This window comes from Brachyhypopomus gauderio, chromosome 1, assembly GCF_052324685.1.
Source record: "Brachyhypopomus gauderio isolate BG-103 chromosome 1, BGAUD_0.2, whole genome shotgun sequence".
Lineage (NCBI taxonomy): Eukaryota > Metazoa > Chordata > Actinopteri > Gymnotiformes > Hypopomidae > Brachyhypopomus > Brachyhypopomus gauderio.
This window is the reverse complement of record NC_135211.1, coordinates 19975631-19993774: the sequence shown is the minus strand read 5'-3', so window position 1 is coordinate 19993774 and position 18144 is coordinate 19975631. Positions and strand designations below refer to the sequence as shown.

The window sequence follows — 18144 nt, the reverse complement described above, 5'->3', positions numbered from 1 at the left end:
ACTCACCGCAAGCTGGAGGCAGCGGTAAGGAGGTTCAAAGCCAAAGCTGACCGCCGACGGAGCGAGGCGCCCGCATACAGAGTCGTTGACAAGGTGTGGGTGGCTACAGGCGACGGCCGCATGGGACCAAGAGGAAAACTGACTGACCGTTACACAGGTCCGTACACCATCTCCAGACAAATAAATCCGGTTACTTACCAAATACACCTGCCAGCGGACCGCCGAATCTCGAGGACGTTCCATGTGTCTGCATTGAAGCCGTTCCGGGAGGGCCCGTTGAGCGCTGAGGGCGCACCACGTCCCCCTTCTCCGCTGCAGCTGCCAGACGGGCAGGCCTATGGGGTGAGTCGCTTGCTGAGCTCCAGGCGCAGGGGCGGTGTACTGCAGTATCTGGTCGATTGGGAGGGCTACGGACCGGAGGAGAGGTCATGGGTCCCTGCCTCCCAGGTGCTGGATCCTTCCTTGATCGCCTCCTTCCATCGGGAGCACCCTGGTCTTCCTGCTCCGCGTGGCCCGGGGCGTCCGAGGAGAGATCGGCTGGCAGGATCCTTGGGGAGGGGTTCTGTCACGGTGAGTCGGCCCGGACGCCACCAGAGGGCGTCCCAAGCGACCCGCACAAGCACCACCACGCCCCCCATCACACAACGCACACCCTCACAGCGCAGGACACTCCCACGCTCCCAATCACCTGTGTTCTAACACCTGTTCCGTGTTAGGCTCTCCCTTTATATTCCCACAGGTCGATCCTTCCAGCGCTGCTCATTCTCCTGCCTCAGCGCCTCGCTACATGGGAGAGTTCTGCCACTACTACCCAAGAGCTTTACTTCGGTGTTCACATTTCTGTTGTTACTATTTTTGCCTTTGAGCCTGAGTCTTTTTGTTGTTATTTGTTATGGATAATAAACCCGAGCATCCTTCACCTCTGCCTCCTGCTGCCTCTGTCCCAGCGTCACATATATATATTAGTATAATATATAATATATATACAACTTTAACGCGTTAATTTCGATTAATTCATTACAGGGAAAATAATGAACTAAAAAAATGTACGCATTTTAATACATGAGACACTTTTGCACCGTGGAATGTTTCTCAGTGCATAAGTTCCAGGCATAGAGATTATATGGACGCACAATAAGATGAGCATGATGGAGATGACTGAAGAGGCTATGCTGGTGGATGGGAAGTTTAAATATAAGAAACTTCCTGATGGAAGTACAAACAAAAATAGTGTTATTTGCACTTTATGCAGGAAGAAGTTTGCTTATCACAGGAGCACTTCCACCCTTCGTTACCACCTCAACGCATAACATGTTGGGGCTAATGCGCAGGTCAGCAATGATAACTTAGCTGCTAAATGTATTCCAGTCAACACTCAACCACATGTCGGGGTTCAAATTAAGAAACAAAATGTCAAAGTCCACATCAGACAAATTGACCAATTGACTAGCGAGATGGATTGCTGTGGACTGTAGACCGCTCTCAGTGGTTGAAAGTTTACAAGAAGCGCTGCAAATTGCGTCAGCTGATGCAAGTTACGAACTGCCGTCTAGAAAGACAATGTCGAAGAAAATCCAGCAGCTGTATGATGAGGAAAGGGAAGTAAAACAGGTTATTGTGAAGAGCGCCACAAATGTGGTGGCTCTGACTGGGGATCACTGGACCTCTGTTAGCAACAAGAATTATCTTGGTGTGACAGCTCATATTATAGATGATGAATGGAAGATCCAGTCGTTTGCTTTGAGCATGCAGAAGACCACTTCTAGGCACTATGGAGAGGCCTGGGAAATTAAAGAAAAAGTATACCATCTAAAATTGTATTAAAAAACATCTTCTGATTTACTTCAATTCTTCTTATTCTTCCAATATCCTGAGCAAAACTCCCAAAATTAAACATTTTTGGTCAGAATTTCCAGTGTTCTGAAAACTGTTTGCTCTGTTTTCTGCACTCGTGTAGTAGACTGGTGGAAAAATAAACAAGATGTTGAAGTTTATGATTATGTTCATTGATTCATTCATCATTCAAACTTAAATGAATATTTCTCATGTTAAATACTGAAATGCGATTAAAATGCGATTAATTTCGATTAATTAATTACAAAGCTTCTGATTAATTCGATTAATTTTTTTAATCGCGTTGCACCCCTAATATATATATATTAGTTTGGGGTCACTTAGAAATGTTCTTATTTTTGAAAGAAAAGCAGTTTTTTTTCAATTTAGCTAACATTAAATGCATCAAAAATACACTATATACATTATTAATGTGGTAAATGACTATTCTAGCTGTAAATATCTGGTTTTTAATGCAATATCTACATAGATGTATGGAGACCCATTTCCAACAACCATCACTCCAGTGTTCTAATGGTACATTGTGTTTGCTAACTGTGTAAGGATGCTATTGGATATTTAGAAAACCCTTGAAAACCCTTGTGCAAGTAGGTTAGCACAGCTGAAAACAGTTTTGCTGATTAGAGAAGCTATAAAACTGACCTTCCTTTAAGCTAATTGAGAATCTGGAGCATTACAATTGTTGGTTCGATTAAACTCACAAAATGGCCAGAAAAAGACAACTTTCAATTGAAACTAGACAGTCTATTCTTGTTCTGAGAAATGAAGGCTATTCCATGCGAGACATTGCCAAGAAACTGAAGATTTCCTACAATGGTGTGTACTACTCCCTTCAGAGAAGAGCACAGACAGGCTCTAACCACAGTAGAAGGAGAAGTGGAAGGCCCCGCTGCACAACTGAGCAAGAAGACAAGGACATTAGAGTCTCCAGTTTGAGAAATCGACGCCTCACAGGTCCTCAACTGGCAGCTTCATTAAATAGTACCCGCAAAACGCCAGTGTCAATGTCTACAGTGAAGAGGCGACTCCGGGATGCTGGCCTTCAGGGCAGAGTGGCAAAGAAAAAGCCATATCTGAGACTGGCTAATAAAAGAAAAAGATTAATATGGGCAAAAGAACACAGACATTGGACAGAGGAAGATTGGAAAAAAGTGTTATGGACAGACGAATCAAAGTTTGAGGTGTTTGGATCACACAGACGAACATTTGTGAGATGCAGAACAACTGAAAAGATGCTGGATGAGTGCCTGACACCATCTGTCAAACATGGTGGAGGTAATGTGAGTGTCTGGGGTTGCTTTGGTGCTGGTAAAGTGGGAGATTTGTACAAGGTAAAAGGGATTTTGAATAAGGAAGGCTATCACTCCATTTTGCAACACCATGCCATACCCTGTGGACAGCGCTTGATTGGAGCCAATTTCATCCTGCAACAGGACAATGACCCAAAGCACACCTCCAAATTATGCACAAACTATTTAGAGAAGAAGCAGGCAGCTGGTGTTTTATCGGTAATGGATTGGCCAGCGCAGTCACCAGATCTCTACCCCATTGAGCTGTTGTGGGAGCACCTTGACCGTATGGTACGAAAAAAGTGCCCATCAACCTAATCAAACTTGTGCGGCTTCTGGAAGCATGGGGTGAAATTTCTCCAGATTACCTCAGCAAATTAACAGCTAGAATGCCAAAGGTCTGCAATGCTATAATTGCTGCTAAGGGAGCATTCTTTGACGAAAGCAAAGTTTAAAGTAGAAAATTATTTCAAATAAAAAAAAAACATTATTTCTACCTTGTCAATGTCTGGACTATATTTCTATTCATTTTGCAACTCATTTGATAAATAAAAGTACGAGATTTCAGGGAAAACACAAAATTGTCTAGGTGACCCCAAACTTTTGAACGGTAGTGTATATATATATATATATATATATATATATATATATATATATATATATATATATAGTCACGGTGAGGCGGCCCCCTACCGGTCGCCTCCATCCACAGCGGCTGTTGTTGTTCTGTCATGTCGTGTGCGTCCCTCAGGTGGGCGGAGCCCGTGATCCGTCTCACCTGAGGGTCGTTTGTTTGCCTATATATGTCTTGTCTTTGTACCAGTTGACCGCTGGTCATTATATCCTTGATTTGGATCTATTGCACGGGTTTTTGGTTTGCGCACTTTCAATTAAACCATCCTTTTTCCCTGAGACTTGGCGTGATCGCTTCCTTTTTAGTCGCTCACCCTGCCCGTCACAGAATGACCAGCCACCTTTCGGAAGCCGCCAGTCTCTTTTTCTTTCTCCTTCGTTCGTGGTCATGTCTCGTGGTAAGTGTTTGTCTGCGTGGTGTTTTGTGAAGAGTTCCACCGTGCTTTTGTGTTGTGTCTGTGGCACAGTGAGGACCAGGGCTGTCTTCCTGGGAAAACTTTTCGTGTTTGTTTGAAGAGCTCCGCCGTGCTTGTGTTGTGTGTGTGGCACGGCGAGGACCAGGGCAGTCTCCCTGGGAAAGCTCTTCGTGTTAGGTGGTGTTAGCGTGTACGTATGAATGGGCGTCTGGATCAGTGTGCGTGCTCGTGGTGTTAAATGTTTATTGTTTTATGTGTGATGCAGATGCCGCTCTTCACTGTCGCCTCGCTCCCCGTGTTGTCTTGTGTTTCATGTGGGGAGCGATTGCAAACACGAGCAGCGCGTCACTGTTGTCTGAACCGAGCGCGCATGTGTGGGTCTCGTCCGTTCGTTGTTAGTACACCATTTTGTTTGTCTAGTCTTTGCATGTGTTTTGTCCTCGCGTGCATGTGACGTGTTGCGTGTAATCCCACGCATGCTCCTCCCCTTAAATGTGTGTTTGGGGGGGGACCAGCTGTGGTCCCGTGCCACGGGGTATGGCACGGAGGGCGTCTGTGGTGCGCGTTTGTGTTTTATGTTGGTGTGTGTGTGTGTGTGTTCTGTGCAGGTGCTTCCCCCTGGCGGTGTCGTGGGTCTCCACCTGGCAGGAGCCCCCTTATGTTGTGGGGTGACCAGAGCCCGGTTGTAAAGAGCCCCTCCCTAGAGGGCTGGGGCCCCCGGATGTTTGGGGACCATGGGGCTCCGGTCTGAGAAGCTCCTGCTGAAGATGGAGATCCTCCCTCCTGCCTGGGGTGACCAGGAGGCCCTTGGGGCTGCTCCCCAGCCCGCGACGGGGGTGCTCTGGGCCTCGGTCTCTGGCGCTCCTGGGTTGGGTGGAGGAGTCCACCTTGCGATGAGGGACCCCGGGAGAGGTTGGCTCCCCAGGAAGCTGGGGTGACCCCTAGCAGAAGGCAGGGGTCAGCTCTGGGAGGAGGTAGGTCCAGGAGGTGAAGTGGCCACGCCTCAGGGAGGTAACCTGCACACACACACATACACGAGGGACGATAAAGGAGCCGTAGCTCCTCATCCTCACACCTGTGGGGCTCACCGGCTGAGGGCCGGTTAGGGCGTGAGGGCCCTGTGATTGACCGGGGCGTGGTTTTGTGTTGTTAACGGCCCAGTCGGTCCAGGGTCCCACCCAGGAAGGTGAGCTAATTAATGTTTCATGTTTTGTGTTTCAGCTCCTGGACTGCAGGGGGTGTGTCCCTGCTTTGTCCCTGCCTTCCTGCTCCTTCATGTTTTGTGTGCAGCCGCTGTGTGCCACACACCCAGTGGAGGGGAGTGCGGCTGGGTGGGGGGGGGGTCTGTCACGGTGAGGCGGCCCCCTACCGGTCGCCTCCGTCCACAGCGGCTGTTGTTGTTGTTGTTTTGTTACGTCATGTGCGTCCCTCAGGTGGGCAGAGCCCGTGATCCGTCCCACCTGAGGGTCGTTTGTTGTCTTGTCTTTGTACCAGTTGACTGCTGGTCATTATATCCTTGATTTGGATCCATTGCACGGGTTTTTGGTTTGCGCACTTTCAATTAAACCATCCCTTTTCCCTGAGACTTGGCGTATATATACGCCAAGTCTCAGGGAAAAGGGATGGTTTAATTGAAAGTGCGCAAACCAAAAACCCGTGCAATGGATCCAAATCAAGGATATAATGACCAGCAGTCAACTGGTACAAAGACCTGGCCATATATATATATATATATATATATATATAGACATCACCACATTCAGAGCTGAGGGTATGACTAATTTACAGTCCTGAATATCGACCATTGAAGGTGAGCAAGGCCAATGTGGCCGTTGTGATTTTCTCTCCTTATGTCTTTGAGACCACAGATATGCACAGCAGTGTCATATGGTGTAAACAAGTGGGGAAGATGAAGACAAGACTTCAAAGACCAGAGTTTGGAATATACTATTATTACTACTATTAATAATAATAACAATGGTAATAATAATAATAACAATGGTAATAATAATAATAATAATAATAATAATAATAATAATAATAATAATAATGCTACTACTATTACTACTATGCAGTGTATGATTTCTGAAAGACCTGAAACACTCACAATCACTGATGATGTGTCCAGGTTGCATCAATTTCATATGTTACAAGCATCTGTCTGGAACAACCAGTGATATCAGGAATAGACTAAAAACGAGAATAAAGCGGTGGCAGCTGGTGAGACAGCGGATATGTCGGACAGACAGCAGGAAGGGTGGGGAGGGTTGGCCTGCATCTCCTGAGAGTGGCACAGAAGGAGAACAAAGAGGGCCAGGAAGCGGATGGTGATTCCTTCATGTGAATCCTTCTGGGTTCACAAAGTAATTGATTAGGAAGAAGCGGAGTGGCCAGGTCACCTGTTCCAAAGTGGAGATCGACTGCTACCTCAAAGACACCTTACAGGAGCACAACCTGGGCCACTCTCAGTACCTGATTGATCCATCTGTACCAACTCTGAACTTCAACGACAGCTGAAAGGAGATCCAGGAAGTGATGATGGTCACAGCAAGCTCAGCGCCAGGACCAAGTGGGTACCTTATAGAGTTTACAAGAACTGCCAAAAGCTACTCCATAGGCTCTGGAAGATCCTGAAGGTCATGTGGAGGAGGGGAAAGGTTGCTGAGCAGTGGTGGGTTGTTGAAGGGGTGTGGATTCCAAAGGAGGAAGAGCTCCAGAATGGTGAGTTAAGGAAGTCTGTTAAGTTATAGATGCTGTTGGTAGAGTGAATACCACTGAAATATCTTAACTAATGTATCCTCATACACCAATTCTTCCTTATTCCTAAATGATGCTCCCGCAAGAAAAGAATACACTTTTCAGTGTATGTGGATATGTAATGTAGCTTTTTCTATCCTTGCCATGCTTCTGTGTCTTAGATGTTTAATATCTTTTGTTTCCAACTGGAGGGAAATGCCTTAACTTTGAATATTCATTGGTGTGACAGCTAGTCCCTCCCTTACTGCAACATCCTCGGATTAATAGTTAAATACTGAAACCTAGGGAGAGTTAAAGTAGTTGAAGTAGAAGTTGAAAAGGAACTTGGAGTTGGAAAGAAGCCAAAGCATCGCTACAAGAAATTTGCCTGGATTTGTGCAGAGCCATCAACAGCAAGGGAAATCCAAGTATGTTTGCGCACACACACGTGCACACGCACACACACACACACACACACACACAGTATTTATACTTCTAAAGCCTGAAACCTGTTCATTAAACTCACTTAATTTGCTCTAACACATTGTCACTAAAATTATCTTGCCTCCTGTTTTCGTTTGTAGAGTTAAGGGTAGTGTTATGATTCAAAGACACGGAGAGGGATCCTTGTGCAAAAGCTCAAGGCTTTTAGATATCCTGCAGGACATGCCATTATCTTGCAGTTAATAGTTTAATTCATAAGGCATTTTCCTCCATTTGCTTTAATGATCATAGCTTTTGAGTTGGTTAACATTGGTTTAAATGGTCTGTGGAGTTTTCTGATTCATGGTTAGCTTAACTTCAGTTGGTTTGTTCCTTCCTTTGATTCAGTTAATAACTTGTTAACTCACTGAACCTAAATCAAGTTTTCAGCATTGTTTCCAGGTGTCTGACCTCCTGAGGAACTTGTACACACCTCGGTCCACAAAGGAGGAATCCCAAAGGTGGTGCACACAGGCATGGTCACAGCTGATCAGGAATGCCAGTGAGAACAAGAGAGACGCTGGGGGGGGGGGGGTGCTAGGGTTGGATTTCACAAATACCAATGGGTTCATACCCCACAAACTGGTTGATGAGGCCCTGTGCTGGCACCATATCCCAGATTGGTTTAGAGACCTTATTCTGGATTATTATGACAGTTTCAGTCTGAGAATCTTGACTTGGTCCACATCAACACGTTCTGCTTCACACTTGGCACTACCCAGATACCATAAATCACTGAGAAACCAGTTAAGAGGGTGGGAAAGGTAACTGACTGCAGCCTGAAAGACATGGCAGCTACCGACATTGAGCTAGAAGCCTGGCTAGCAGCAGCCAGGCCTACCTGGTAAGTTCAAGCCCTGGGTTTAGCAACACGGCATCATCCCACAGATCCTCTGGTTCCAATCTCCACCACTGAGAGTTTTGAGAGGAAAGTCAGCAGGTATCTACAGAAGTACCTGGGTTGACCTTGGAGCCAGAGCAACATTGCACTGTATGGCCAGAACAACAATCTGAATGTCCCCATCAGCAGCCTGAACTTAAGAGTCCCATGCCAGCAGGTGCCGCAATACAGAGTCATAAGGGCTGGGATGGAAGACAGGGCACAGGTGGAGGGCAGCAGAGGCTGCAGAGTAAGTGAAGGGCTATCAAGGAGGTTACCGAGGAAGCATAAGTTACCTCAAGATGACTGTGGATAAGGAGAGGAGAGCTGTGGGTTGGTTAGCACAACCTGGACACAAGCTGGGTCGCCTGGGTGAGAATGTATGATGTTTGAAAGAGCCAAAACTCCAGGACTACTAACACTAGTATTATTATTACTAAGAGAAATTATAAAGCATTATCTGGTCTGCAAAGCTAATACTAGCAGGGGTGATAGTGGGAAAAATTCCTGAGCCTGAACTTTTTCTGAGCGGGGGGGGGGGGGGGGGGGGATTAATTATTTGAATATTTAATAATTAATCTTTAAATTAATTAATAATAAATAAGTCAGGTAATCATTATTGTGAAATAAAAAACTATAAATAAAAAAGAAAATGCTGTAACCTAAAGAGGCTGTAACCTAAACAGGCATGATTAATTATTTATTCATTACTGTTAGTAAATTATAGGATACCAGACAACTCAAAGAAATTATGCAAATAAAGTTTAAATGAATTACAAGTATTATGATTATAGTTAGTTTTTATATATAAAATTTAATACATTTAATAAATATTTTGTGTTGGTTTATTAGGACATACATTTTGTGCTTTTGTTCATGTATTACACCTTACGCCGTAAAGCGGCCAGGATGAACCAGATCGTCTGACCACCTGTACCGGCTCAAAAGAAAACACTCTTATATTTCTGATAAAAATTTAACTTAATCATAGTAAAGATAAAATACTGAATTTATCTTGTATCTACCTCTGAAGCTCTTCCGATGTCTGAAATACAGGTGGTCTACGGGTTACGACGTTGATCCATCGTAAATCGATTTTCGGTGTAAATCGGAACATACGTACATACTGTACGTAAATAACGTACTATACGCAGTTATCCTATCCTAAAGCTAGCCTTTTGGCCAATACCTTTATCCATAGCTGCGTTTAACTAATCCTGACGCCGCACACACCAAACACCAAGTTCCGTTTACGACGCAGAACCACTTAGGTCCAAACGAGGCTTTATACAGTAAATGGGAGATGTGTAGTAACCACGAAAAATCGTAACTTGGGAACCTCGTAAGGATCATAAGGATCATATTTCGGCCTCAAAACAGATAGCATGCGCGCGCGTGTGGTTTATCATTATGATTTGACGATTTTTTCCCCCCCTCAAATTTTTTTTTCTCGCGGACATGTTGGTACGCCGGAATTCCGGCGTGGCGCCTGAAATCTATCAGGCCTGTACTAGAGAATCTTCAGTAAAAAATTGCAGAGAAAAAATAGCAACTGTCACTACAACTAAAATACTTTTATGTATTTTTACTAAACTAATGGATGTGTTCCTTGCAGATAAGGAGAACATGGTTCACAGCACTCACTCTGGTCCCTTGTCAAGCAGAAGCAAGAGGTGAGTAGAACACAGCAAGGAAGTTTTAACACATTTTACAGTGAGAAAAATAAGTATTTGAACACCCTGCGACTTTGCAAGTTTTCCCACTTAGAAATCATGGAGGGGTCTGAAATTTACATCTTAGGTGCAGGTCCACTGTGAGAGACATAATCTAAAACAAATCACAATGAGCACCTGCCAATCAGCAAATATTCTGGCTCTCAAAGACCTGTTAGCCCGCCTCTAAACAGTCCACCTCCACTTCACGTTGTCACGTTGAGGACCCCGGCCCCTCCCCTTTGGGCTTGTGTTCACGTAGTCCGCGTGTCATCGTCTGCGTCTGTGGATATTCGTGGTGGTGGTTACGTCTAGTGATTATCCGTCTCACCTGTGCCTCGTCTCGTCATCACGTGGGGCTAATGTGGTTTGTCTACTTAATGTGCATTCGCGCAGTGTCCTGTGCTCATCGTTGTCTAAGTCTGCACGTTGTGTGATTAAACTGTGTTGCCCATGCGCTATTGCGCAACCGTTATCTGTTATTAAAAGTGACGTTTTGGCACGAAAGCAAGGATTCCCGTGTCTCGTCCTTCGCCCTGCCCGCACATAACGACGAGCCACGAAGAGACACCACAATGCCGGGCTACAAGCCAAAGCCCAAGAAGGGCAAGAAGCCCAGCAAGCGGCACCACCACGCGTCTTCCTCCCCCCCGCGCCGTAACTCCACGCCGACTCCGGAGCAGCTGAAGCGGGATCCCGAGTGCTCCTATCTGCTGTGTGCGGCTCGGGAGACCGCTATACCGGAGTTGGCGGAGGAGTACCGCAAGACAGCGGTGCGGGTGTGGCGGGAGAGACATCCCTCGCCTTCCCAGGAGCTCTCGCCTGTACGGGTCAGCGTTCCCGAGCTCTATGGGGCAGAGGGCGAGCTGGAGAAGGACTCCTTCCCGCACCACGAGACCACGCCCACGCTGGAACAGCTAGAGCAGGACCAGTGTGCGCTACTCAGCTGGCCGCGGCTCGTGAGTGCCTGGACCCCGAGAGGGCGGACTTGTTCATTTAGTCATGAATTAAGTTTTTTGGATTGAGTCAATGAAAAAAAATTTGTGTGATTGATTAATTCAATTTTATTACATTGAACCAATGCTTTATTTTTTTCAGTGTAAGATGTAAATTTCAGACCCCTCCATGATTTCTGAGTAGGAGAACTTGCAAAGTCGCAGGGTGTTCAAATACTTTTTTCCTCAGTGTACATAGTATGATGAAATGTGTTTACTGTTATGCGTATTTAGTAGCACACATTCATCTGGCTTACAAGTTCATGTGAAAATCAGAAAGAAATCAAGGCTAGTCCTGTGATTTCACAGTTATAAGAGGTCCCTCTGTTTTTCAACAGTGGCTAGAGCACTCTCTCTCAGCCCAGCAGCTGCGCCAAGTTCAGGCTTACAGAGATGCATCTTCTCCCTGTTTTTAACTTTACACCCCCTCTCTCTTCCTCTTCAGTGTTAGCTGCTGCTGTTGTTACCCTCTTTTACTCTCTCCGTGTGTTCCTTTCTTTCATCCAATCTATCGTTTTATTCTTCTCTTCTCTATAATTTTCTTTATGTATTTTGCAGTAACTCTGCCAAACAAAACCTAGATGGAGACAGAGACACTCTTTGATTTGCTGCAAGTGTATCTGTAACACTGAGCTTAATGGCCCAGAATGAGCAAAGCCAAGAAGAAACAATTAACACTCACACCCAGAGTCCTCCCACACAACCACACTGCACAGGGAGAATGCACAAATGCTTACAGTGAATGTACACTCTCAGAGGGGACCAGCAACTACATAAGGCTCATCAGTTAGTGTGAAAGCACTCCTGCCAGTCTCTCACCTGCTGAACACTTGTTATTTTTATTTCTGGATCAAAATAAAATGTAAGTCAATGGGACTGAACTTCCATGTCATTCCACTTCCAGTAAACGTTTGGCACATTCCCTTAGTCATTTGCAAATGGATCTGTATTGTAATACCAAATCATGCAAAGTCATTGATCATTAATAATTGTAAACACATTAGATTGTTTTAGCAGACCAGCAATATTGAGCTTGAAAAACAGAATGGCAAATATGTATAATGAACTCATCCCTTTAAAAAATCTGAAGCAAAGAAACAACAAACTGAGGGTTAGGGAACAGTGAGGATTAGGGTTCAGTGAGGGTTAGGTTAGGGTTATCAGCTGCATGGCACTCCTGCAGTCAGTTACTTAACACTGAGGTAACATCAGTTGCATGTTTCCAAGACAGGCAGAGAATAAAAATTATGTGTGAGTATGTGTCTGTGTGAGTGTGTGTGTGTGAGTGTGAGTGTGTGTGTGTGTGTGTAGTAATTTTTCAAACTTTGCAGACTGCTCTTTAACCTTCACCATCCAATGACAAATATGTTGACATGTTTGTCTGAGTACAACAGTCAAAAAAAAAAAAAAAACATGACAAACACTTGATCTTTCTGTCCCTGCTGAAGTTTAAGGAGGCCTTTGCTGTATTTGATTTAGCTGGGGAAATATAAACAATGACAGCTTGCATAGATGCTACTGGACGGTACCAAATGAATATGACTGACCCTGAATGAACAGGAAGATATACACACATTGCTCATCATACCCACAGTCATGGGGCAGCAGCACCGCCTCACTGAACTAAAGAGGCACATCTACCTGACATTCTACACAAGCAAAGCATGCAGCAATTAAACTGCTACTGCTACAAACTAATGTGCCAGCATATTCAGTGAATATAACTACAAGCAAAGAAACAGATAAAATGATACAGCCAAACTATTGCATATCCTAAAAAACATCCAAGCTTATATTTGTAAAAACACAAATAAACCAACAAAAGAAGACATTCAAATATAATGTTCTATTAAGAAAACCCAGCCAGGACTTAACAGTCCTGAATATACACACACTTTGCTTAAACATACAGCTGATGCATTTCCAACCAAACAACATTTGGTTGGCCCTATAATTATAGTGAATCTGCAATTTTTCCTATTTGATAATAATAATAACAATAACAATAATAATAATATGAAGAATATATTTGATATTATTGTAAATATCTATTTTTTACTTTTATATATATTAACAGACACAGAGGCAGATGCATGACTATAAGTGTTAGGGGTTAGGGTTTAGGGTCGCCCATCTAATGTCCAGCATGTTTGCCATGATTACCCCAATATCTGCAATGATGACATGGCTTGGGTATGGGCTGGGCATATTGGCAGACACACACACACACACACACACACACACACACACACACACACACACACACACACACAAATAAATACAGAAATATATAAGCAATTTTTAGTCCTTAAGGAGTGCAGATTAAACCTAACCCCTAACCCCTAACACTAACCCCTAACCTTAACCCCTAACACCAATCTTTAACACTAAACCTTCTATAATAAATTTTAGTCCTTAAGGGGTGCAGATTAACTCTAAACCTAACACCTAACACTAAACCTTATATAAGCAAATTTTAGTTTTTAAGGAGCGTATTGGTCTTTTTCTGGGAAATTAAATTAATATGCATGGGAACGACACGATAATAAAAGCAGATAACAAAAAGAAATATATTACTACCTTATCTAAATGCCATGTTATCAGATGGAAATCATATTCTATAAACTTCACACTAATGTTCCTAGTGACAGAATTTACTGGATGCCGATAGCCCAAACACTGCTTTAACTGAATATTATTGGACTTCTGCTTAATAGTCTACCAAAATCAATCAACCAATCAAATGAGTCAATTATAATAAACACCAAGCAAACTAACAATAACCAAATATATTTAACATATTTATTTGATTCACTGTTTAGCTTTAGCTATTTTTGGACTTGGCATCATGTGGCACTTTATTATTTTTATTCCAACATTATGATGAATTTGTAGTATAAATTACACAATGACTTTAAAAGATACCAGTGACTTTATAATTCTGATCAAGATGCCTCAACAAAACCACATAAATGTTTGGATTAAAGACATGTAGGCATTCCATGATAGTCAAGCAGGAAGTTTGTTCTTGGTTGTACGTTCAGGAATTACCATACTTTTTTTGTGATTTCATCATTAGTCTCTAAATCTCTGTGGTTCATGGGAAAACCAGCCAGGGTCTAACACTCTGGTGATATCATTTTAAATGCACAGTTAGCACAGCAAACCCAACCTGTCTTCATAATCTCTTCCATCTCCATGATGACTACAACACAACTCTTGATTTCTGTCCTCCCATATCTACAGGTGTCACTTTCCTTGGAATGAGTGGGAAACCCACGCTAGAATTCCTTTACTAATCCACCTGAAGAGGAGCCCTGAGCTCAGGGCCACAGAAACAAAGACACAATAATGTTTGCATGAGCGAGAGGTCCCTGACATACCTCTCTTTGCGACTTGAGCACTTTGTGACTGTGTGGGCATAGGTAAATTATATAGACACTCATTCACACACAGATGTAAATGGATGGATGGATGGATGACTCATGCACAACACACTTGCTCATGTATGTAGGTTTTGCCTAGCCCAGTTACACACAGCACACACAGTCTAGATATAGCAGAGGAAAATGTGTTAATTCAGGAACATGCTTCATCAATCAGTGGTGTTTGTATGCCTGTGGGTATGTGTATGTGTGCGTGCATGCACATGTGTGTGTGCATGCACATGTGTACATGCATGTGTGTGTGTATATACATGTGCCTACAATACATATTCAGCAGGACATTTCACGTTTATCAGTACAAACTGCCCCTGAGAAAACCAGAACAAAAGCTGCCCCTCAATTTACATTGGTTTTTGTTTTCTTGACCACTAGGTGTCACTATTGCCCTTCCACTCACCGGCTCCATGCTGCTGTCTGAGAATTGACGCATTACCGGGCCGAGGTGAAGCTGAAGACTTTGCTGCAGAGGTGGTTGTTGTCACTGATGCGGGAACAGGGCCTATCCCACCCAGCGGAGGCATACGGGGCTTCCCATGACCTGGCTGTGAAGTGGCCCGTCCACCCGTTGCAGTGTTGCTATTCCTCAGTGACCACCGATTTTGGATATGAGACACGGCCTCTTCTGCCACCATGCCCTCACGCGGAGTCACACGCAGAGTGGCCTGGACCTTGTATTCCTGAGTTTCGTCGGAGTACAAGTCCGAAACACGGCATTCATATACCCCTTCATCCTCCTTACGTACGTTGGAGAGACTTAGCTTGTGAGAAATGGCGTTTCCTTGCACTCTCACGGTCTGTTTATGATATTAAAGGAAAAATGAAGATGCAGAGAAATATTAAAATAATGCCATTAACTCTAACCCTAACACTAACCCTAACAGTACAGAGTACATCTCTACTATAGAGTGCAGGCTGTTTTATAAATGTTCAAAACACTCCTTAAACCACATCATTGACGTTCTGATTCACAATAATGATGAATTTAAGAAAAAATACTAGGCAAAAAAGAGATCTGAATTTGTACATTTCAGCGGTTTACATCCATTTCATGGAAAACTCATTGATTTGGGTCTAAAGGACAAAGTCTGAACACTGTGAATCTCAATGATTTTACTGATGCAGAATGTTTGTTACAGTATTTGCTAATTGACTTAGTCAAAGAGTTATTTGTTTAAAACATTAACAACTTTTTTGCCTCATCACTGGCTGTCATGGCATCAAGTTGATATATTTAAAAGATTCTCTCATATTTAAACCCATTTGTATCATCACATCTTACACATTTCTTTCCAAATCAGCCTAGTTTAGTAAAACAATCTGTGATTAGGACAGTCACAATGCATTAATAATTTATTGAAATACAATTATTTAACTGATACTTAATTGACTGAAATACATTTATATTGAATTCATATTTGATTGTTTGAAATACTTACACTTATTTTTGTGGCGTCCCTTGGGGCGACCTATAACAAATTAAAACAATATAAGAAGCTTTTAAAGTTCTTGTATTTTCTTGTTTCAAGCTTCTTTGCCTCTGAGTCTAAGAACTGCAGGAGCCACATTGACCTCCATAATTTGGACGCGATTAGGAGATGACTGTTTTATATCCATCAGTTCTAGAAATTCTACACATATCTTCATATAGAACTACTTTCTGATGTTGCTGTTCTAAACTGTATCTGTGCTTTGAGAATTTGACGTGTCCTGGTTTTGCTTTTAAGCCCAACAAGTGGCCTTTGTAGTATGCGTGAGAGCGCTCCTCCTCCATGACGGAGAAGCAACAATATTTACACTGGATCTCTTCCGTTAGGTTAATTTGCCCCACATTGACACGAATCTATCAAGGGATCGGCTGACACACGCAAAGCTCTGTCGCATCCTGCTTCGTCCGTGGAACAGGAGAGCGGTTCTCTGCACTCTTCGCACTACTCGTTTTCTGTGTATCTTAGAGCGAATTCGACTCTAATGTCTTTAGCCAGTTCTTCGTGGGGAAAAAACGCATTACCTTAGGTCTGTTAGCTGGGGCGCTAATTTGCAGTTCTTGTGCAAGCTCTCTTGGGGCTGCTTCCTGGAGGTACCACCACTGGATCTCCAGAGAGAACGGGGAGGCTCCAACAGCTCGAAAAGCGCACGGCATCTCAATGTCCTCGCCCTCACCCACGGTCACATCTTTTGGCACTTCGGTAAAAGTGGCTGAGGCAGAAAAGCGAAGACCGGCGTTACTTTCGAACGCTGCGAACTCCAAAACGTACTTAATAGGTTATGAGGGGTTGATATTTAAATATAATGTATTCTTTTTAGTACACAAAATAAGATTAGTTTCCCAATAATAATGCATAGTATCGAAGTGCACCTAAGTGCGTTGTGCTTGTAAATGTCGCCCTCGACAATCATGAGTCTTTGCTCATATATAACTTCTCTTAAAGCATAGCATACCTACGGAAGTAGCGATGATTTACAGAGTGTGTGCTGTTAATTTTTTACACAACCTTTGGTCGATCCTCAACAAGAAAATAATATCTTATGAAAGAAGAACATTTAGGTATTTTAGATAAAGTATTTAGAGACAGTCTGAACCACAACGGGGCCGAGAGACTGGAACCCTCTGACCAGAACGACTGATCAAGTTTACTCACCATTTACACAGAACAGCAGGGGCGCATTTAGAATCAGATAATACAGGACGCCGCCGAGTCCCTGTTTTTCCATCTCATACGGTGGGTTAGATCAGAGAACGAAGGAAAATGGTCATGTGACCAGACAGAGACGATTTATTTCATTGCCATTTCCATTCTGTTTCTTTAATTTGTATTTTGTAATAATAGTTAATCTTTCCAGAAAATGCTAATGATAGATTTAAAATCCCCGAATAACGTACTCCAAGCGGTGCTGCGTCAAATTGTACAATCCAAAGGTGCAGACTAGAATATCCTTTCTCCGCAAGAGCGTATATGTTCAGCAAAATGTCTGTAGGCTGTTTTTTTTTAGCAAGTATCCTTCGAGACAGATTGTTTTATTTCCCGATTTGTTTCATGTCAGGGCGCAACTTATCTTCACCAGTGTTAAATCTCCTCACTCTGACCCCAACATGAAGGGAAAAATTCCGGGAGTCTTTTCCACCTCCCATCACAAAACAATCCAGTGTCCAATCCCGAAAAACAACACTTTGCGCTAGATGACGATTTTTCCACTAGATTGAAAAGACGATTGTTTAATACCTAAACCAGGAGCACCAGTCGACAGTTCCCGCTGGCGCCACCGGAAACCTCTGCTTTGTGTGTGAGCGCGTAACAGCGAGGAGGCGCTTTGGCATTTCCAAACCCACGAGCTCAGTGTGGCATGCGCGCGCGATACCACTGACAGCAAAGACGAGCTCTGGACGCGATCCGACCTCCCCTGTCTCTCAATCGGCTTCAGCCTATGAGGAGAAACCGCGCAATCTGACGATCATGTCCTGAAAGAATAAACAACCACTGTGATGTGATGTATGCCGTTTTCTTTGGTAACGATCAACATGCAGTCCAATTACCATAATAATACATCGGTCGTTACATTTTATATGAAACATTTAAAATACCAGTTTAAGTTCTGTCCCTTTGCCATCATTCTTTGTCACATGTCAGTCAGCTAAAGTTCAAACTGCTATTAAAGCTCTCCATAAGCAGTCAACAGAGATTTTCAGATTAGGTGAACTATT

The 18144-nt window shown here is 43.5% G+C and overlaps 1 protein-coding gene across 2 annotated transcripts in view; it reads right to left on the bottom strand.

The window, feature by feature from the left end:
• Window positions 1-17793, bottom strand: part of vstm2b (V-set and transmembrane domain containing 2B) — a 51292-nt gene extending 33499 nt beyond the window's left edge. For both annotated transcript variants that reach the window (XM_077000948.1, XM_077000957.1), the window contains exons 1-4: window positions 17084-17793; window positions 16453-16640; window positions 15881-15910; window positions 14842-15238 (exon numbers count right to left, since the gene is read on the bottom strand). In XM_077000948.1, the coding sequence (XP_076857063.1) occupies window positions 14842-15238; window positions 15881-15910; window positions 16453-16640; window positions 17084-17156 (688 nt within the window). In that variant the 5' untranslated portion in view covers window positions 17157-17793. The remainder of the gene's footprint in view (window positions 1-14841; window positions 15239-15880; window positions 15911-16452; window positions 16641-17083) is intronic.
• Window positions 17794-18144: the final 351 nt, after the last annotated feature.